Source organism: Bactrocera dorsalis, chromosome 1, assembly GCF_023373825.1.
Source record: "Bactrocera dorsalis isolate Fly_Bdor chromosome 1, ASM2337382v1, whole genome shotgun sequence".
Taxonomy (NCBI): domain Eukaryota; kingdom Metazoa; phylum Arthropoda; class Insecta; order Diptera; family Tephritidae; genus Bactrocera; species Bactrocera dorsalis.
Genome location: NC_064303.1, coordinates 23,787,571 through 23,811,969, shown reverse-complemented (window position 1 = coordinate 23,811,969; position 24,399 = coordinate 23,787,571). Strand labels below are relative to the sequence as shown.

At 35.2% G+C, this 24,399-nt stretch overlaps 1 protein-coding gene across 3 annotated transcripts in view; it reads left to right on the top strand.

Annotated features, from left to right (window-relative positions):
• Positions 1-24,399, top strand: part of LOC105232986 (protein outspread-like) — a 156,073-nt gene that overhangs the window by 55,298 nt on the left and 76,376 nt on the right. For 2 of the 3 annotated variants that reach the window (XM_049461439.1, XM_049461452.1), the window contains exons 3-4: positions 18,836-18,850; positions 21,687-21,767. In XM_049461439.1, coding sequence (XP_049317396.1) covers positions 18,836-18,850; positions 21,687-21,767 — 96 coding nt within the window. The remainder of the gene's footprint in view (positions 1-18,835; positions 18,851-21,686; positions 21,768-24,399) is intronic. The other variant, XM_049461444.1, reaches the window with a different exon arrangement.

Here is a 24,399-nt window from a genome sequence, read left to right as displayed (position 1 = left end):
TGTTGTCTTCCAAAGCTGGAATAGTTGCTGGCTTATTTCTGTAGACTTTAGACTTGACGTAGCCCCACAAAAAATAGTCTAAAGGCGTTAAATCGCATGATCTTGGTGGCCAACTTACGGGTCCATTTCTTGAGATGAATTGTTGTCCGAAGTTTTCCCTCAAAATGGCCATAGAATCGCGAGCTGTGTGGCATGTAGCGCCATCTTGTTGAAACCACATGTCAACCAAGTTCAGTTCTTCCATTTTTGGCAACAAAAAGTTTGTTAGCATCGAACGATAGCGATCGCCATTCACCGTAACGTTGCGTCCAACAGCATCTTTGAAAAAATACGGTCCAATGATTCCACCAGCGTACAAACCACACCAAACAGTGCATTTTTCGGGATGCATGGGCAGTTCTTGAACGGCTTCTGGTTGCTCTTCACCCCAAATGCGGCAATTTTGCTTATTTACGTAGCCATTCAACCAGAAATGAGCCTCATCGCTGAACAAAATTTGTCGGACGTAAAGCGCGAAACACATTTCGAACCGAACACTGATTTTGGTAATAAAATTCAATGATTTGCAAGCGTTGCTCGTTAGTAAGTCTATTCATGATGAAATGTCAAAGCATACTGAGCAACTTTCTCTTTGACACCATGTCTGAAATCCCACGTGATCTGTCAAATACTAATGCATGAAAATCCTAACCTCAAAAAAATCACCCGTTAGTATGTATTACTAGAAGAACTATTTGAATATTTGGAGAGCAAACTAGTCATAGAATAATATATACCACTTTAACATACATTTTTACATTATATTGTCAACTAAAATAAAAAAAAATTATGTGTTCAGCCAAAATTCTCGAATAATGTGAAAATTGTGTAATTTTAAACTCATTTGGGGGAAATATTAGCTCTATTACGATTTTCAACTTAACTGGGCTTTAGTTTATGGTTTGAAACTCGGTTTTATTGATATCAACTGAGTTTGTCAAGAAAACAAGTTTCGGTTGAAGTGTTACCAAACTTAAAATTTTTTGTGGTATTATGGATTTCCACTTTCTGAAAGTTTGGTTGACTAAAATTTCAAAAACATTAAATTGAACATTATTGCGTTTATTTGCGAAAAATTTTAATAGAAGTTGAAAACAGGTAAATAAACTATTTCTTATATAATTTTAAAGGACTTAATTCAGATATTTTGTACAAATACATAGACAGATGAAACATTTGTTGGGTTTGTGGAGAAAAATTCCGAAGCTGAACGAGGTTAGCAACAATCAGGAAATACTAAAAATAAAGTTACCGTGGGAGGTATTTCGAATATAAAGAGTCGATACAATCTTCTATTTCTAGAAATATACTTTTCGAGTAAATTTGATTTTGTGAAGGTTTTTGCTCCTCTTCAGTATTCATAATATTACATGCGGAAGTTCTCTTAGTTGTTTCCTCCATGATGTGCTGACTGGGTAATGAGCATCGCTGCCATCACCCTCTCAGCATGGCAACTGGGCTGGTTCATAAAGTACGTCTGGGCGCTGCGAACAGGCGTCTTCTAGCGAAGACAGGGGCTTATACATAAATCCTTCCTTTGCTTCCTGGTGACTATGCTTTGCATACGGCACTGAAGATAAGGTCATGTATGTACATCTTCCATTGCTAAGGAGATACTTGGCGCAAAATTAAATAGAAGAAAACGATGAAAAAAATCGGCTGGGATTTCGGTCCTAGCGTCGGTGGGGCCACTAATCCCATCGATGCACGCAGTGAATCTACTTGCTGTGCATCCATACCCATACTTCTGTCGTGATGGGAACAGTTCACAGCGGTTTTACTGCGCTTTATAACGCAGAGACGACACCGTCTAGGAAGACTCCGATTTCAAAGCGCTAACGGGATCGACGAAGAAGCTTTGGTACGATCTTCGTAATATCTATAAAATTTATATATGTCAATAGTCAACACGATGAACAGAGTTGATTCAGCTATGGCCGTCTGTCCGTTTATATTCCCTCATTTTTTTAGTTATCGCTCTGCCAAAAATGGACACGACGGTGATGGGTATTATAGCTTGGGAGCATTCGAAGTTAAGGCTTTGTTGTTGTAATTGATTTGTGACACCGTGTATTAAACAAAAAACCATAAACAATAGCTTATTCCTTCTCACTTAGGGTCGTCTTCCAAACGTTTCCTCCACCATAACTGTGTCAGCCGATTATACCGACTTATCGCGCTGATTTTGCGCGTTTGGACTGGGCTCCGTAGTAAAGACACTTTTCGTACTCAGAGCTTAGACTTTGGGAAATTTATAAAACCACTTACGCATGTGCGCTTTTAACTAAACCAGACCCTTCTAGTATCAACACCAAATTTTCTAACCATTGGGTCACTTTAAATTATACTATATCTCACAAATTAATTGTTTGACAGATGAGAAATATATACACATATAGGTCAAACTATAAAATGAATTAATTTATTTAATTCAATTAGCATTCTATCATAGGCTGCCTGCCTAGAAATGATCTAAATAGTCTCACAGAAGTCCACAGATCCATTACAATGAAATTGAAGATTGCTTTTTCTTGAATAAATTTTCTTTAATTAATACAATAATAGGCGTAAGAAACTAAAATTTTGTGATGAAATGATCATTCGAAGATCTTCAAAATAAACTATTGAACAGACCTCAAGTGTCGAAAACATATACATACCTCACATTGTCGTTTGCTTTTGACTATCGACAAGTTTTCCCGAATATCCATATGTATGGACTTCAATGTTGCCAATCTGTATACTTATATATTTGTATTTATTTATAATTTTAAGAAGCATGTTTTACTTGAACTTTCTTTATGAGATTACTCACTAAATCTCAGATAAGATTTACAAGACCATACAATGTATAGTAAGCTCACCTTTGTCTCAGCCATATATGAAATTGAACATATTGCAACAGCAAGCAATTGTTTGTACTTGTATGAAGCAGATTTTCGCTGGGCTTTGCGAGCGAAATACGCGCTTGAGCAATACACATTGCTGTAAAGGTAAACATGAAGATAAAAGCAACATGAACCGCAACAGCAACATTATTGGCAACAAATAATACTTACTACATGCATTCTTAAGTTTGTGCACGTGTATGTGCGTATGTGAATATACACCTATTCACTTGAAGCCAACGTCAAAGCTAGAGTCAAAGTTGTAGATAGATAGTAAGCGGCGCAGATCCATATGAGTACAACTAGGTACGGATTGTATATAAATATGTACGCGAATTCATGCGACTTCCGTCATTGATACACGCACAAGCGCATGCACCCAAGGAACCGATACACTCATATAGATATGTGTGTGTATGTATTCTAGCGGCATACGACATGACAGTTGATTTTTGTTTGTGATATGCACAGAATTTACTGCTGCCATATTGGCATATATTCGTATATTTGTTCATAACATACACACGTGTACAATGAAATACATATTTGTGTTTGTGTGTGTCTGTGTGTTTTTGTGCGAACATGATTCTGTAGGCCGGTAATGTCTCCGAGGCAACAATATGCAATTGGTGCGCTATAAAAATCGAGCCTTTCTGCTGCCAGTCCGCGTATGCGCTGCAGTGGCTGCCACGCCAGCATTGCTAACTGTATGTTGCAAACATTATACAATGACAACTGTCTTCGCACACAACTGTAGCAACTACTGTGCAGTCATATGAGCCACAACTGCCGGCCGTGGCAATGCGCACGCGTGCACTCGTTCACCATGTATCGCTGCCACATGCTCGTATGCATATACATATACACAGTGCAACATACATATAACTGAATTTTTGCACAATTCAACAACATTGTATAAAGAAACAGTGACAACTGCAATAAAAACAACAATATTAACAACAAACCACTTTACAATCGCAACAAGATGATCCGTCAACAGTTGTATAGTTGCAACAGCATTGAAGCGTCAACACAGACAGCCTGTAAGTTGTTGCAAGTCAATGGCAGTAAACAGCAGCTAACCGCCAATTTTGTTGTGTGTTTTGTTTGTTTTTTGTTTCGGTCCAGATCGTCCGGCCGAAACGCCTGTTTCCGTTGGCCTTTTGTGTACTCCTCTCGAGGTATTTGCACACATGGCAACATATATGTATGTACGTAATTGCAAATTGTTTGTTGTTGCTGGCATCAAAAGTGGCATTCGTTAAACACCGTACGTAAAACCGTTAACTGTTGCAATATTGAAATTTATTTTTATGTTACTAATTTTTTTTTTGCTGTGTTGGTAAAAATTTGGTCAATTCACATATATTGTGCATTTACACACATATCTCTACATACTTATATGATTTTCCTCTATCTATATATGTGTAAATACATATAAACATATGTAGGAGATTTAGCTGCAATTTAAAATTCTTCTACGCTGCTAACACATGCAGTAACAAAGTGGGCTAATGGCATTACTACTGAACCGCTAAAGAGCGTAATAAATTTGAGCTTTTCGTGAAAGCTCCGGTAGCTTATAGCAATGTCATATTGTTCCAACGAGTAGGTGGAAAAATACTACTAATGCTACTAAATTTTGTGTAATGGGAATATTTAAGTAATTTTGTACAAAAATTGCTCTAGCGACTTACAAATGACCTCTTTAAGCAAAAAAAAAAAATAAATGTTTTTTCCGAGTAGAATTTCGGAGTCTACAAGAAACGTGTGCTGATTTTTTAGAAAGCTACTCTTTACCGAATTTTCAAAATGAATGCCCTACCGAATGACTTTCTAGTTACGCACTTTTCAGGTAGAACATGGAGAGCCTATGAGTAAAAAATTATATTTCTTCGATATTAGATACATAAGTATATAAAGCGGCTTGAACTTCCGCGCCAGTTGCAATTAACTCATTCCGCTTCAGTCTTGTACTTTATTATTAGATGATAAAGAATCAAAGAATGTATTACCTCAACTTTTTGATATATCAAGTCAAGCCACCTCATTTTTAGGAGCCTATGTATATGAGTTCGCTCTCATTGCAATTGAGCTTGTGCAGCAATCTAAATGTCTTCTTATCACTTTTATATACATGCCTACATACAAACATATGTTTGGATACATAAGAGTCAATACTTCTAGAGTCCATATTCGCAAAGTTGCTTTCATTCATAAAACCAAACGTGCAAAATGAACTGAAATGTATAGCAACGTGGTGGCAGAGAATATTTTTAACTAGTTGTCCTGCTCAATCTGTAGTAAAGCAGACCTCGTTAACCGCATTTACCATATTTATATTAAGAGAATTAAATGTGTAGTTCCAGGCACACATATGTTTATGTATATATGTATACAGTTGTGTATTCAGAGGGGGGAAGAAGGGGAAGTTTCCCCCATTCCGAAATCGAACACAAAAAAGCTGAGCAACATTTTCGATCAATTTCTTCAGACACGAAAAAAATAGCGGAAGTACTGAAAGTTGACGAAGAAAAACCAAGAATCTGCGGCCGACAAAGAAGACACGAAAATTTCTGCACGAGAACTTGCGAACAGTACTACAGTGTACTCAGTGTACATCTTTTGTTGGATACAATCGGCGCAGATTTAAAAAAGCGCTTTTCAAGAGAAGTATTGGAGGGTTTTCAACTGCGTTTTTCGCTTCCAGAAAAATTATGTGCTTTGAAAACCATAAAAAAGGAAAATTTATTAACTGCTTGCTAGATAGATTCAAATGGCTTTGGGATAATGACAACGTGGTGCGACATTTGAAGCTCCAGGGTGAACATGAAATTGGGGGCAGAAGCAAAAGTCGAAAGACAATAAATTACCGACTACTGCATTAGAGGCGTTGAAGAACTGTGATGTAGAGCTATACCCCATAATTCATAGCACACTTCCTGTGACAAATGTGAGCTTTGAACGCTCAAGAAAACGTGGCTAAGGACGAACAAGCTTCAAAATAGATTGAACGGCCTGGCGTTGCTGCACACGCATCATGACATTGAAGTCACTGCAGAAGAAGTTCTCGAAAGATGCTCAAAACTTGGTCCATATCATCTCGTCTTGGGAAAATTTTCTATTCAATACACGAACTGACTACAGCATTATACATTCCAATAAGTATGTCACCCGCTCTTCTACGATTTGTAATGTCTTTTGGTAGGATTTGATATTAGAAGGTCGTTTTGAAATTTTTTTACTTTGATATTAAACTGTATAAAGACTACTACATTTAATATAATAATCGCCATGTTTCGTGTAAATGTTGGACATAATCGACAACATTGATCGAACCAAGAGTTTTGAATGAATACACTGCCCCCCGAATATTTTTATCGGCGATCACATAAACATCAGCGTGACGAGCTGAGTTGATTTAGTTATGCCCGTCTGTGTCTCTTTATACATATATGCGAAATAGTCTCTCAGTTTCAGAGATATCGATCTGAAAACTTTCACACGTCCTTTTGTCCATAAGCAATTGCTCATCGAACCACTAAAGCATATAGCTACCACACAACGGACCAATCAGTATTAAATTCTTGTACGAAAAACTTTTTCATTTGAGGCGATATCTCACAAAGTTCAGTTGTTTGGAAAACTTTTTCATTTGACGAGATATTTTTACCCAATTTGGCATGGAACTACCTTTATGATTGAGAAGGGTATTGTAGCTTCGGTGCAAATAAAGTTAACCTTTTATCTTGTTATACCCTGAACAGAGTACAGTTTGTAACACCCAGAAGGAAGCGTCGGAGATCATATAAAGTATATATTTAAATGATCAGTATGTTGACCTGAGTCGATTAAGCCATGTCCGTCCGTCTGTCTGTATAAGTACATATATACGAACTAGTCCCTCAGTTTTTAAGAAATCGTTTTGAAATTTTGCTAACGTCAATTTCTCTTCAAGAAGCTGCTCATTTGTCGGAACTGCCGATATCGAACCACTATAACATATAGCTGCCATACAAACTGAACGATCGGAATCAAGGGCTTGTATGGAAAACTTTCGCATTTGACGTGGTATCTTCACGAAATTTGACATGGATTACTGCTTAAGGCAATAATATAATCTCCAAAGAAATTTTTCAGATCGGTAAACTATAACATACGAGTATAGCTGTCATACAAACTAAACGATCGGTGTCAAATGCTTGCATTTATCTTGGCCGTTTACGTCTTTAGATTTACTTAAGCACATAGTTACTAAATGAAATGCACCTGTGAAGGGTATATTAGCTTCGGCGCAAATAAAGTTAAACTTTTTTCTTGGTTTTAATCGCTGTTAGTCTGTTTAAACAGCTGATATAATGTGTATGCACCGCTACTCTTTAATGCTTGGCGAATATGGCTGTTGTTGCAGTCACTGATATTTTCTATAATATTTCTAAAACTTAAAGTCTCATTAATATTAGAGACACATAAAAATGTTAACTGCACCACAAACCAGGAAAATTTTAATACTATCTTACGCTTACTTCTGAATGAGGTAGTTTATTTCGGCAATAAAATTAATATAAATAGAGTGCTATGAATCCATATAATACACCTTTCAATTTCTCTTTCCCATAAAACAAAATTCAAGTGCTATAAAAATTTCTGATTTCCTTTCAATTTAAAATTAATTAAAAATTTAATCACTTTCTTTCTTTCTCACTTACAGGTAAGCAACCGTAATGAAATCAATCAACGCGCTGCAGTAACCAAACTGCCAAAGTTCGTTCATTGCCAGCAAAAATACCACATACCAACATATTCACATACATACGCTCAACAGGGGCAAACAAGCATAGACTGGTGGTGTGCCTATATAACATAGTCATGTGTATTAAATTCGCGTATACATGGAAAATTACATCTATTCACGAGTTGGTATGAAAGAAAAAGTATGCTTTTCATTAGCAACATTTACGAACGGATTAAGCAATCATTTATAGTCAATGCAATAAATGAAATCGAATTCGTTACGGTGGCAAATTGTGTATGCATGTATGTATATTTGTATGTTTGTATATATGTACAGGCTTATGTGCGTTCATTAGTGAATTCAGCAAAAATTAGTAAAGTTGTTATATGGCATATACATAATTCTATGCTACATACAGATGTGCATAGGTGTGTATGAGCGCGAATTAATATATTTGTATGTACATATGTATGTATGTTTAAATATACTATCTGCAATCTCATTGGCGCTCCGCCACTTGTCTTGCACCCAACTTACAGTCCACTTGTCGCTGTATGAGTCTTGAAAATATGCCGCCGCAAATAAAAGTAATCACAATAATTAATCAAAAAATTCGAATTAATCGTTGGAAATTGAACGCAGCGCATATGCAATTACGTTCACCTTGCATTCATTCATAAATAAATGCCAAGCTTAGGTAGAGCCGCAGCTGCAAAGCCACATACCTGAATCGACAATCATTCATACGCACTGCGCAGCTGGAGGAGCATACTGTATGTATTTTTTTTCTCTTTTTCCAATACGACGGCGCACTTGCGCTAAGCATTCGTTTCACTTTTCACCTCAACGCGTAATATAATAAAAACGATTTTTTTTCTCGATTGTTTGTATGTCAATGAACAAATAAAAAATCAACGAAAAAATGTAATAAAAGGAGGCAAGAAATTAAAAAAAAACTCGCACACACAACAACAAAACAAATACGAAAATCATAAAATATCGTTTGAATTGCGTTTGAAGCTGTGGAAAGAGAGAGTTGTGATGAGCCACCGCTCCCGTCGGCTTTTATATACATACTACATATATATACGTACATATGTACATATGTATCTTCATGAATGTGAGGAGAATACACCTTACGGTGGCGACAGCCAACCAACCAGCAACACCCCACCAGCACGGTTGAACGAATGCAACCACACTTATCAATATTCGTTGATATGTATATAACACGAGTTTGATATATGGTATAATATAAACGTGCATTTCTCATTTTGGAGGCGCCAAATATACAAGTTTACTGTGTAGTTGTTGTACCATATTGCAGTTCAAATGAGGGAATTTCATTAACGCTTGTGGATACAAATTCAAGTGCGAATTGAACAATTTGAAAAGTACATATATGCATATACATATACATGAAAAGAGATATATGTACATATACATATGTATGTTACATGTATATGGTATGGTATATGTAATGATAAAAAGTAAATACATAACAGAAGCATAAGTAAACAAAAATGGAAAGTATTAAGCAAAAGTGTTAGTAAACATGGGTAAACAAGCACAAACGACTCCGAGTTTGGTCCAAGCTTAAATAAGCATTACGCTGAGCATGGAATGAACAAAATAGCGCCTTTAAAATAAAGCTTATCTGTAACATACAAATTTTATTTCGGTTTAAACCAAGTTCTTCTAGGTTATGGTTATGCAAGCAACGCGTTTTAATAACTTTAAAAAGAAACTGCAATAAAATTAACAAGTAGAGAATTTTTTAGAATTAACTATTCTATTTATTTTAAAAATAAATTAATAGCTTCTTTCAATTCGAGGAACAAGAAAAAATAACACTTAGGCAAATTTGGTGAATACGTTGGTTGATCGGTACGCATTCGTTGCGTTTTTAGCTTTAAATTCGGTCACAATCGTGGCTCGATGCGATGAGGCATTATCATCTTGAAAATCCATGAATTATTCTTCCACAATTCAGGCCAGATTTTCTCACGCAAACGCCACAATACGGCCAAACTGAACTCCTTATTGACCGTATGTCCCTTTGGAACAAATTTATGACGCACCAAACCACGAATATCGAAAAAAACAATGAGCATCACCTCTCCAAGAACGGAATCCGCACGATCAAACATGTCTAAAGAGACCTGTTTACGGTAATATTAAAAAAATATATCCACCAAAATCATTCGAACGAACTCGCGAGAGATGTCGAGCTCTCTTGCCATCTCTCTAGCAATTGCCGTCTCCTTTACTTTTTTAATATTTTCATCTGTTGATGTTGATGAGGTCCACTGTCATCCACAACGAGGTATGTCTTCATTAATCTTTCGACCATCTTGGAAGGCTTTCTACCCATGTAGGCTTGTAGTTTTGCGTAATATAACTAATGTAAATAATATGTAGGTTATGATAGATTAGCCTGCTAGGCCAGATTTAGTTCTTAGCGATATCAGATAGACTTCCGTCACGTAGTCCATGAGAAGTAATCAGCCCGTTCTCGGAGCTCTTAATTAGGCAAACTTGCGCTTGTCAGTTTTTCGTTTAGTAAAATTTGACCAATTTGAAAACATTAAACGTGGCCACTCTTTCCCTTCACTCTTACCGATTTCCAACGCATCGAATATTTTAGAGCTTCTAAATATCCATCTCTTCGAAGTCTATGTTATAGCCTCTGCTTTATAGCTAAAGACTGACCAATCAAAATACTTAGGTTATCAAATATCTCCCTTCCGCCTTTTTGCCTTTCGAAATCGCGGCTATGTATAAAGCGCAACAGAGCTCATATCTGGCAATAACATATAAATATCTTTGAAAAGTCTTGACATAACCTACGAAACGACGCTATGCATGTTTAGTTTGGATATTGCGTTCAACAATTATAGACGTGTAAACATGGAGTTCACTTAAGCCGAAATTCGCGCTATTTTAAAGTTTTTCTTCGTTAAAGGCAAATCCGCTAGAGAAACGTTCCGTGAGATTAATGTTGTTTTGGGGGATGGCACTCTATCACTTCGAACTGCGGATGGTGACTGGCGACGAAAAATGCATCAAATACAACAATATCAAGCGAAAACGGTCGTGGTCGAAGGCCGGTGTATCATCCCAAACAGTGGCCAAGCCGGGATTGACGGCCAGGAAAGTTTTGCTGTGTGTTTGATGGGATTGGATAGGAATCATCCACTATGAGCTGCTCCCATATGGCCCAGACGCTTAATTCTACCATCTACTGCGAACAACTGGACTTCTTGAAGCAGGCGACAGACCAGAAACGTTCAAATTTGGCCAACGGGAAGGATGTAGTGTTCCACCAGGACAACGCCAAACCACACACTTCGTTGATGACTCGTCAGAAGCTACGGGAGCTCGGATGAGAGGTTTTATCGCATCCACAATATAGACCGGACATAGCGCCAAAGCATTACCACCTGTTCCTGTCCATGGCGAACGCCCTGGTTGGTGTAAAGTTGAACTCAAAAGAGGCTTGTGAAAAGTAGCTGTCCGAGTTTTTCGCAAATAAGGAGGGGGCATTATGAAGTTTCCATCTAGATGAAAACAGATCATCGAACGAAACGGCGCATATTTGAAGTAAATTCGATCACTATAACACTTCTTATAAAACATTGAATAAAGAGAAAAAGAGCGGAACAACCTAATATGAGAAAGAGCTTCGACTTTAAGGTCATTTAGGGATAAAAAGAGGCTAGAAAGCACCAGAAAACGTTTTCCGTAGGTGAAAAATATTGTAACTTCAATGTAGCTACAATTAACTTTGTTTCTTTTTAAGGATTTAAGGAAAATATAAAAGAGTTCAGCTAATCTCATTCAGTTACTTCAAGTTAATCGTTATATAATATGATAACAAGAAGCAATCTTTTAAATTATTTTAAATGTGAAATGAACAAAGTTAATACCTATTTCATTCTGCACCATACACTCATACGTAACGCTGTGTTCTATAAATGGTAGTCGTGCTTGAACTTACTTAATTAAAGTTCCACTTCTGTTAAACTCCATACCAGTTAACGGTTCCACGCCGCATAGTTATTTAATGCTTGTCTTCTTCTGAAATCTTCAGCTAATTCGCCATTAACCTCTGTTTAAAAATTGGAAATAGTTTACAGTTTTCCAAAGGAATTATTATTGGTATTTGCTATTTTTTCAAATGTGGTTTCTTGATTTCTGATCGAAATGTCATAAGTCGACTGCTCCACCTGCTATGAACGTCTAAGGAAACACTAACTGCAAATGCCAGCTCAATTTAGATTTTCTAAATACACACACACAAATACTAGTTAGCTGCCGCACAAGCTCACATACAAGCAACTGTACTTGACTTGTGATGATGACAACCGTATGGCACATTCAACTTGTTGTCAGTGAATTTATTACTACTGTAGTGCACTATGTGCCATAGCGCAATTATTCGTGCGGTTATTTAGTCAATCAGACAGGCGGCTCAGTCGTTTACGGTATACCAGTATTTATGTCTGTATGTGTTTCATGGCAGTCATCGACAGTTCGTTTGCTTCAACGTTCATCACTTTAATTGCAGTTTAATTGTAAATAAATAAATGTCAGCATTGTTGCTGTTGCTGCTGCTGTTGCTATTGCAATTGTTGTGCCCATAAAAAGACAACCGAACAACAATAGATTGCATTCATTTTGAAAACTACAAATAGCTTAAGAATGTGAAGTGACAGGACGGAGTCAGCGAATGGGAATTCATCTAATTGAACTTGAAGTCGTCGCAATATGCACACTGAGCTACTGTCGGGCGCCCAGACTGCTTGGCTGTTGGCTGTATATATACGTATATACATATGCACATATAAATCGTGCGAACAGGTTGCCTTTGTGGTCGGTTCATTGGCTACTTGCTGCTTCGCTGGCTCCCTTTTCCAACCAATTTCCACACTTACATACGCACATGGTGGCGCACAATGGTGATCACTTTCTTTCCATCAAATTCACTTTCACTTGCTGCCATCGAACGCATATACATACTATATGCGCGTGTGTATGTATTTCTCTGTCCTAAAAATTGAAGCAAGCAGTCAATAGCAGTTGTAGTTGTAGAGCTGCAGCAACAGACATTAGTGGAGGCAGAAATCGCATGGTCCCGCCACAGTGACGCCAATTATTGAAGTATGGTGGGCGCAGTCATAACGATGAAACAAAATGTGGTTTATGGGAAAATAACTATGCAAAAGTTATAAAGATGGAGTTTGTTCATGTTACTCGTAAGAGAGTACTTTTGGTTGTTTAACATCTTCTTAACCAATCTAATTTATTCAGTAGAGCTGCCGATTTTTAGTCATAGGAATAGTCAACTCTGATCAACTATAACTCTGCACGTGGAGTTAAAACCGTTGGTACTAGTTTAAATTTCTCTCTTCCGAAGAGTGATAAAAGATGAAAAAGCTATAAATACTCATTATTCGGTTATTAACAGTTTTCATTCCGCTTCTGTTAATTTTTGATACACCATTCACAAGAACTATTCAGGATTTGTTTAAAAATTTTAGACACTATTTACTATAAGTAAGTTTTGGGATAAAAAAAATCATTTTAAATTTATATGTCCAGTTTTGGAATTTTGTTAGTTACAGCATTTATAACTGAAGAACGCGGCTGCACCGATTTGGCTAAAAATTGGTGGGGAGGTAGCTTAGAACCAGGGTAAGGACATAGGATAACTGGCTCAGTAATCAGTCATTGAGTATGTTTTATACCACGTGCATCCCAAAATACTGATGTCATAACCTTTCCAGCCGCCCTTTTCGTCTTTCCACGCCTGAGAGCCGGTTCATCATGTAGAATGACTGTCGATTGAACTCCAGTGGGAAATGATGGAGCTATGTTTCTATCACCGACGCAAAAATTCGGGTTTATTCCGATTAGAGAGCACTCAAACACTTCTCAGAATCAGTTATTCGTTGTTTTTGTTGGCACCCACTTTTCACAAAGCTTTCGCCTCTTTAAGCTTAGCAAATATTTTTTCATGGGTGGATTTCCCTGTGCCCAAATTCAACAGTATTTTCCTCCAAAAAGCAATGATTTATTAACACACGAAATGCTTTAAGATCCATTTTTTTGTAAACTAACACAAGTTGCTTCACAGAAATGCTATATCTCATTAACTAATGGTTGTAATCCAACTAATAGAAATCTATACATAGATGGTAGTAGTAGTATTATCTATGTATCAGCCACAGTGAAGCGTGGACGGGTCCTCTAGTTTTCAAATAAAAATTAAGAAAATGTTTTTTATTAAAAAATGGAATTTCAAATAAAAAGCTGGAATGAAGAACTTTTATTTTTAATTATAAACTTTGGATTAACATTTTTCTCATTGATAATTTAGAAAAATAAAAATTTCAGTTTTAATTTAAGTTACGATTTTTGGGCTAAAATTTTTTTCAACACAGTATTTGTAATAAAAATTAGTTTTTATTGTTTCATTCAGTATATGGAAGTAGATTTTTGGGATTACAGAATAAAAAAATTAGTTCAAATGTGGATTCTGTTGCTTGCAATCCTGTTACGAAGTCACCCGCGTGAGAAGGGATGGACAAGGAATGTGTTTTACGATCTCAGGTCCTTCACTGAAGGTAATATTCCACGTTTCATCTGATATGGTATAGGGAACGATATCCAAAAAAGCACGATTTCCCTCCTTCCAACAAGATTTCGCTGCAGCTCACAAGGCTAACATTCAAATCTGGATTAAACACAACGTTTTATTTCATCGTATGAATGGCCGCCCTTCTCTCCGGATCTAAATTCATTAGATTATTGCATATGAGGTTTCATGTTGGATAAAATGAAGAATGAACTATAGATATTTAGTATAATACTATAGATAGTTAATAAATATAATAGTTTAAGCGACGTTTACAGCAGATATGAAACGAAATATCCGACGAAGTCGTGCGGGCCGCCTTTGAGGTGTTTCCAAAGCGCTTACTTTTACAAAAATTTAATTAATTTTCTTGTATGGCCGGCGTAAAGTTTTCGTATTATGGAAATAGTTGCAGTAATTGCTGTTCCTTTAACTGTTATATCAATGCGAAAATTAAGATCAGAAGTCAAAATTATATAAGACATATTTATATATTAAACGAAGTTTTTTTATTCAAGATGGAGGAAACACCTTAACTCCTAATCTACAATAGAAAAAGGTACTATACATAACTATAAATGTATTCAGAATTAAAATGAAGGAAATTATATCTAGAAGATGTCAACTTTATTAGAGATCAGAATACAATATATCAAAAATCATACTAATAACAGTAGTAGAGTTGATGTTTGGTACAAGAATGATTCTCAAACTATTGAAAATAACCTAGAACTGTTACTCAAATAGCGGAATCCATTTCAGTTCCATAAATATTTTATTAAATGATCCCTTATTGGAAGAAATGCTTTATTTCTGACATGAAAAAGTCCTTTCGAGATGGTTTGAAAACTGTAAGACTCCATAACACGACAAAATATATAAACGCAAACCAATTTTATACAAAAAATTGTTTGAATGATCGAAGTCAAATGCTTGCATGGGAAATTTTCTCATTTGACGATATATCTTCACGAAATTCAGTATTTTTGGAAATAGGTACGAATCATAATATGTTCAAAAAAACTCTGCTTTGCAAGCTTTTAAGTCTCACATTTTCTGGTTATAAGTGCACCCATGAGCCCGAAATTTGTTAAGCTCTTACCTATTCTCACCGTTAGCTAAAATATTATAACATTAAAATTTCGTGAGCACTTGTTTTTGCATTTTTTTTTTTTTTGCTACAACTGTTGTTTTTGGTTTCGTTGAAAATTGATATTACCATTGCTGCAGGTTGCTCGTGAAGTCGTCGACATTTTCGCGAGCCTTACTGAAGGTTTTGCTACGGAAAACGAAGCCAAACCAACATATTCATTTCTACACTGCTGCCATTCGTTGGCTTTTCGTATGATGTTATTTCATATTTAAAAGCATTTGGTTTCACCTTTTTTTACGTTTTTCTCTTAACTTTGAAAAGTGCAACAAATGAATATTTTCATATCGAAAACGAAAGTATTGCAACAACTTGCTGCCTGGCGGCGTCAACATCAAGCATTGGCTTTCCCTTTCTGTCGATCGGTTGTTGATCGTTGGTTCACCTGCGTGCTATGCGCGCGCCGTTGTTCAGCCATAATACCTGTACCTACACACGCGCACACCGGCAATCGCACTCATTCATTCATTTATTCATTCACTCATTCAACAATTTATTCGTTGCACCATTGATGTGTGTTGCAGCTTTCGATTTTCAAGCGCCAGCATGTTTGGGCTTTTTGTTAAAGATGGCAGTGATGCACCGTGGCGCGATACGTCATCATGTCAATTATGGCATCTGTCAGGTATTTCTTTGTTTCGGCTTTTGCTTTCTTGCTTTTTAAATTTTGTTGTGCGCTTTGGTTTCTTGTGAAAGATTTTCAATTAAATGCGATTTATTTTAAAGATTTTTCAAGTTAAGCCGCAGTTTCAAATTTCTTTCAAACCGCACCTTTATATTTTAAATTTTCTCCGCTTTTATTTGTTGTTATTTTCATTTGCTGCAACCGCATCTGACTCAACAACGCAAACACGGTGTGTGTGTGTATATAAATATATGCATGTATGTTTGTATGTATTATTTTTTTGATTTATGGGAAAATTGTGAAGATTATAAAAATAAATAAATTCAATTAAAGTGGAACACACACGCCGGCCTCAGTAAGAAACGTACCCGCACACCATATAAAGCACATACTCATTTTTACAAGCATTGTTGTGTGCATGTGTTTGTCCAACGCTTGCGCCAACACTTAAGCTTGCGCGTTCGTGTGCAACAACAAGTGAAATGCAGCTGCGCTTCGAAATGAAAATTTAATTACTTTTTAATCTTCGCGGCTTCTGCAGCAAATTAAGCAAATAATTACAATTAGTCGAGAAAAAAGAAAGTATGTGTGAAATAATCAGAAAGTGTTTAATCACGGTGGCAGTCAAGAAATTAAAAGCTCATTAATCATTAGAAATTGTTGTCATGAGTATGATTGGAAATACAGTTGAGAACTCTGAAATTGCAGCATTATGCCCCGTTTGATTTGAACACAGGAAAAAACATTAACTACAGATGAACTGAAACTGGGATACCCTTCCCTAGAAACTAGAATACCTTTCACAAATAAATAAGTCATACAGGAACTTAAGTTTGTATGGCAGTTATATGATATAGTGATCCGGAAATATGTTCGGAGATGACAGAGTTTTCTTTAAATACCATTCATGCTAAATATCGCGAAGATACCTCGCAAAGTAAAAAAAAAATCCATATAAGGGCTTGTTTTTGATCATTCTTTTTGTATGTCAGCTAAATGCTGTAGTAGTGCGATATCAGCGATTCTGAGAAATGAGCAGCTTCTTGAAGAGAAAGGAACGGTAGCAAACTTTTACATCGTTAACTCAAAAACTGAGTGACTAGTCCGCCTATATAAACACAGACGTACGGACAGACTGATTTATGTAGTTTATAGGGTTTATAGGGTTTCCTTTTGGAAGTTATAAACGTTGTGGCAAGCTTAATATAAGGTATATACAACTATACAATAAAGTTACATGATCATTAAACACTATCATTAATTATTTTAAAAATTCTTCTTAATTTTATTTTCTTCAACGGTCTATCTATAATGAACTAATACTCTCTTAGGTTCCACCTGATCTTACAAAATATCTTTATTAAGAAATGAACCTTTATCACTTCAATTAATTGGAAAATATATGCAGAAGTTTAAAGAGACGGGCTCTGCAATGATTAAACCAATTTTTGTAATACTTCAAGTGATTCAAATAATCATAAATTAGGTCTAGTAAAAAAATCTATTACTCTTTCCAGTCTGTTCCATCATCCTTCGTCGAAACGACGACGCACGTTTTTATACTCGTTGGAAAACAGATTTATTAGTTTTCTTCTGATTTTTCGTACAGCACCAATTAAAAGTATGTATATATGAATGTCATTATTTCTTGATTAAAAATTAAATAAAGAAAATATGATACATATATATTTTGGTTTCGTTTTCTCCTCCGAAATTTTTGTATGGCGTTTTAGAATAAGTCGAAGTCAAAATGACAAAGGATGACCTTAGCGCACAAAAAGTAAAGTAAGGGTTAGTAATCAGCATCTGAAAAGATAAGGTTTTGTACTAAAAACACGTCTCGGCACGTTTTGTGATTACATGACTCAGTAATGTTTGAGCTTGCGTCAAACGTCAAAGCTGGATACCAGGAAAACGAATTTCGCCATATTGATAAATGCTGAACTTTTAGAAATCAATCCCGCGCAATTATGGTTTAGTTGTTTCCATTCCGGTAATTTTGATGAAATACGCTTTGCAAGAGCAATGTTCAAAAATATCGATCAAATAATGGAAATCGTCGAATCCGATTGCCATGTTCCAAAAGCTGTTTTACGACGATCTTATGCATGTGCCTTATAGTTTGGACCTGACATCAAGTTATTAAACTATTTTTTTCCTTCTGATTTTACTGGTGGAAAAATCGTTTCTGGAGAAGCTTGTGAAAATTTAATGTTACAGTTTTTTGCCAATAGAAAGGAAGATATCTGTGAGAGTGGCATTATACAATTACCTTCAAGACGCCAACAATCGGACAAAACGGTTCATATTCAATGTAATGCATAAATAATGAATTTGTTTACCTAAACCTTCTATACAATAAAAAATGCTCGGTATTGATGTTATACGTCCTCATTTTATTCATGACAATCTGTTTAAGTTTTGTGGAACTCAGTATTAGTTAAAATGGAAACACATTAATAAAATTCGATATTATCTGGATATTTTTGCCCAAAAGAAAAAAAACTTTGTCTGAACAGTACTCGTATTAGAAATATTTTCATTTTCAAGGTATGCATTTTTTTGGAGAAATACGTAAAATGATTTTACAATTTTTTGGATTTTCATCAACGTCATAAAATAAAATTTGAAAGTCCATTCGCTTCATTAGTCGTTTGTAGTTTGACAATCACAAATATTTATTTTTAAAACAAAAAACTAATACTAATTTTATATTATATATTTTTACATGCCTCCCTCCTCAAATTAATAACAAAAGCCGGTAACACCGCCTGTAAGTATGCTAAACTGAAGAATATGTTTTAAAATATTAACAGAAACCAGAATTTTATTCATCATGGTGTAAATTTTGCATTGATATTTTTTTACATTTTTTGCCACTTTAAGTCACTTTCATTGTTTTCTTCAAAAAATTCAGAGTAAAGTATTTTACTTCTTTTTATTTACGTTTGTTCACCATCGTTTTTTTTTTGTTTTTTTCTGTTAGTGCGAGAAACATCAGCAGGTCCTTGTGGAATTTGTCTTTTATAATAAAATGTTCTTGTTTTTACTTAGTAATTTATTTTAAACAAAAAATTTGTGAAATTACCTTTTTTTAGTTTAGTGCTTCTTAGTTTGCAAATTTTATAGTATTTAGTGTTTGAAGCGAATTTCGGCCCATGAAAATCAGCTGAACCCCTTTTTACTTTAACTAGTTCAATTTACTAAATCTTTCTTTAAACCAGAATTTGCGCCTCTATGAAAATATTTATTTCCAAAAAAATTTTATTTTTGAAATAAGGCGAAGGGTTAATAGTACAATCTTGCGTAGAGAAAGTAATAAACAATTAGATATAGCTTCAGAAATATGAAAATAAGTTATTAACTAATATTTATTTCTTCTATAATCAAAGCTGGACATAACTTTTTTAACAACGAATCAACTCAAATATTTTAACCAAATTCAATCTGTCTAAATCTTGGTCTACATATCAACTACTCAGTGATTTCCAATTATTCGGTTAATTTTTCTTCAATATATTCTCTTTAGCCCTTCGGATATGTCATAGCTATTTTTTTTTGAGTTAGTTATATTTTTAAATCTAGTTTGCAACATTTTCTAATATATGTTTTGTCAACACCTGAAAATATCTCACCTCCTTTTAGCCTCACAAATTGCGAGAGTATGAAATGTTCGATTACACCCGAACTTAATCTTCCTGAGCAGAGATAGTTCATAGCACCCAGAAGGAAACGTCGGAGATCGTACCAAAAATATAAATATATGAATGATCAGTGTACCGCGAAGAGTCGATTTAGGCGTCCATCAGCCCGTCCGTACCATAGCATATAGCTATCATACAAGTGAACGATCGGAATCAAACACTGTTATGGACAACTTTTTCATTTGACAATAGGGGGATTCTCTTGCTCTTTCAAGATTGCAGATTGCAAAAATCCTATATCGAAATATACAAGGGCACGAAAGTACCCATTGCAGAATCTAGTGATATATGAACGGTTGATTCGGTCAATTTATTGTAGATGACTATTGTGCATGGCTATTGTGAATTGGCGAACCTTCTGCATTCATTGTGCTGTGAGCAAACGAAACGAAAGTTTACTTTTTTCCTTGTTTTTATAAAAATTTGCGAGCAATATTATTTAAACGCTGCAATAATTATTATGGGTGTATAATTAGTGTATGTGAAGAATAATGGTAATTTTAATCAAAATTAATTACAGGTAACAAATTTATTCAAATGTACTTAGTAAGCTCAATACCACAATAACGCCATTCAACCAACTCCACCCACTAACTAACAGCTGGACATTGCTTTGCATTATTTCTGTTCACTTTAATTGTAATTACATTTTGCATATTTTATCCGCAATACTTGCAATGTGTCAACTGACTAATAGCCATTCGTAATACAACACTTAATAAATAACTTCCATTGTACTTCGGCGTTAAAGTCAAAGAGGTCGTTGATCGTTAGATTTTAGTAGGGTGGTGCCAATAGACTGCACAACATTCTACAATAAGGCAGAAAAAAGTACCAAATAAAATTTGTTTACCTTTTTCTTTCAAAATGCGCTTATAGTTTTTCAATTAATTTCAGCCAAAGTACAGAGTTTCCGTAGTGTTCAATCGCCACGTTGAACTACTTACTTATTCACTTTATTACTTGTTATTCGTATTCATCTATTTCTTTTGCTTGCATTTACTCGCTTACTTTTTTGTGCGTTTCCGCGAATATCTCCAAATCCATCTTTTTTCCTACTTTTATTATTTTCCTAATTTACTTTTGTTTTGATATTTTCCGAAAAATTCAGAGCGGCGCTTTTGCGTCCATACTACAACTGTAATTTTTTCGGTAGTTGGCTCTATGCTGCCGAAATCCTCTCTAACCGCGCTCGGCTCCAAACCAAACAAAACTAAAGATAAGACGGTCGTTTGTTGGGGTTGTTGGGTCGTTGATTACCGAGTGCCGCGTTTGTTGGTTAGTTGGCCGTTCGGTTTGTAGGTGGCTGAGCCTCATTCAGCGATTGTCTTCTCGTAATTGTCGTTACCATTCACTATTAGTCATGTCAATGGGTTTCGCGAAACACACAATCACAAACACACTAATACAATTCAATCGGCTGTATACACCAGCAGTCCTCCATAATACTCACGTTCAATTTTGCGGTTAAAGTACTTACACGCGCAACGACTGTCCGGTAGCCACGGCGACAGTGCACGTAATGGCCCTAAAAATAAGAAAAAACAATACACAGAAAATTAAAGTAAATTGGAGCAATCAAAAGTTGGCTGCCACTGTTGTTGTTTCTTAGGCGCGAAAAATATCGACACTTTTTGTGTGCTTTATTGTAGGAAATTACTTAATATTATTTCCCTATTCATTTCGCTATATTTACCGTTGCTGTAATAGCTTAGCAGCCACAGCATAAAAAAATCATTTAATTCACATTTAATCTGGCTAGCGGTTTTTTGTTGCGCATAATCGATTGCCTATATAATTTCGAGAACTCTCATTGAAATTGTGGTTTTAATTAAGAATTATTGCTTAACTAATTTATATTTATAACTAAACTGTCATTTTGTATGCTTTCTTTCCGATTTCAAGGCATCACGCAAGGTTTCGAAATGCGGTTACCTCTTCGTAGCACCCGATTGGGACTTTAGCAATCCGTTGTACAGAACGAAGGTAAGACAAGTTTTAGTTTTTTAAACTTTAATAAACCTAGTTGTTATATATTAATGGTTTTTAGAATGAAATTTATACTTAATCGAATCAGAAAATATATATAATTTTATTTTATTTATTTACCTTATAAATAGTAGAACGATAATAATGATTCAAATGCATAATTTCAGTTGTTGTGAGTAAAAGCTTAAATGACGACATTTAATAGTAATATCCGTCATCGATTGACAATTTTTTCGCTCGCTACCTTTAAGCATAGCTCTCTCGTCGGAAATTGTACCTCTACAATGCTGCCAAGTTTTTTTTTAAGATTTGATACCAAACATGACAAAATATTAAAAAAAAAATAAAATTCATTTTGTTGATTTGGAAGTTTTAAAGCTTAAAATCCTTATAGTATGTATATAAAAATTACGTGTCACGTTGTTTGTCCTAAACTACTGAACCGATTTTAGCAAAATTTAGCACCCTGTGACCAGTTCGAACCAACATAAATGTACGCTCTATTAAGCGGGCATCTCCGTTAACCAAGCACTTTGGCCGGTCCCACAGTTTGTTGATGTTTATTAAGTACAATCCACTAAGCAAATGACTCTATTAACTGGACAGAACGGCTGGTAACCGCCTTAAATTCGTTAGTTTTTTTCAATAAAATTTATTTGAATGGACAAAATTAAACCTGAACTACAATCCCTTGGATTCTTATACCGACAAAAACGTTTCGATTGAATTTAAGTCCGGACTCTGGGCAGGCCAATCCAAAACCGTAATGTTTTCGGATGAAAGCCAAGTTTTAACACTCCTAGCAGTGTGCATGGGGTTTCCAAAAATCTAAGGGTTTTCCGATATGCTTCTTTGCAAATTTATTACGACTCTTTGAATTTTTGTTTGACACGTGTAAATAATCATCTAATCGATCTAACCATGTCTGTTTGTCTTTCAAAATATATACGCAAACTAATTCCTCTGTTTTTTGAGATTTCGATCTGAAGTTTCGCACAGATCTTTTTCTCTCAAAGAATCTGCTCATTTCTGGGTACCGCCGATATCGGCCCACAATAGCATTCTGCCAAACAAACTAAATGATCTATTGCTCGACCAACCCATCCATATAGTATATATATACATAGCTGCCATAAAAACTGTTATATCAAAATTAAGTTCTTATGTGAAAAACTTTTTTCTTTGATAAGTTATTTTCAATATCCGAACAAATTATTCAGATCGGATCACTGCAGCATAATATTCTTTTTATTTGCGAACAGTATTATAACTTCGGTGAAGTTGAAGTTAACAACACTTTTTGTTTTATTTGTCAAATGTATATACATAATATGTATAATAAACGTATGTGTGTATCTATGTTTGCCAACACCAAAGTAAACAAATTTGCTGCACCTTTAAATGGCACGTCTGATCTCCAGCTCCCACATCACTACTGCGCCTCAATGAAAAGCATTAATGCACAATTTAAATAATGATATCTATAAATGCGATGAAAAAACGAAACTGCAACCAAAAATGCATTTTAATGAGCTGCATTGAACAAAGAATGCAGACACCTCTGGGCTGTTTAGAAAATCATGAATGAAATGAAACGCCTAAACAATGTTGGCGTTTTTATTCAACAATTAGTACATATAAGGAAAAATAGCACACGAGCTATTACATATATATGTATATAATATATATATATATTTTTTTATATAGATATACATATGTATATATACTTGATACATTTGTACATATATCTTTTATTTGTATAAGCCGCTGTGACAAAATCTCTAGCATTTTATATGTGTTCACCAAATGTGAGGTTTTGTTCTTGAGTGCTTATTTATAGGATGGTTTTTAGGAGCTTAAAGCGTATGATTTGAGAGTTCTAACCCTTTTTTTCACATAGTTAACATTTGCAAATTTCGCTCTTCCAAACAAATGCGCTCCTGTGTTAAAAAAGCTTCTCAAAAAATCGATTAATTCTCAACTCTGTGAAACACCCTTTAAATTCATTATTTAAATTACGTTTGTTATAAATTATTTATTACCTGTGTTATTTATTTATTATTCATGCGCGTAAAAATGCTAATTAGTTGCACTGATTTGAAATAGAAATACACGTACATATATAAGAATGTGAGCTGGCGTGTTGTCGGTTGACCCAATATGGTTAATAGATAATTTGCAATAGGTGATAAATGCCAGATTTGTTAGTGCAAACGAAGCGTATTTGTAGCTGACTGCGTACGCTATTACTTCATGGTTGTTGTTTCTAACACCTACACACAGTTTTTTACTAAAGTTTTCAAATACGAGAACATGAAAACAAACAAAATATGCAACACTTCCTACACCCTCCTACATTGCCTCTGCTCTTCTGAATGTAGTAATTTGTAGACAAGTAGACAAATTGTTTTCCATACTCGCATGTACTCGTTAAGTACCCTGAAATAAACTAGATGTATGACTTCAGCATAGTTATTTCATAGCTAATTGTCATTCACAGTGTTTGTACTGGTGCTTAAATACCGATGCTCCGCTTACTTAGTATGCCTAACACATTTTGTAGCGGATTAAGTCTACGACTTCGACATTTAAATGCAGATATTTAAAATAGAGCAACGTAGATGTGCGT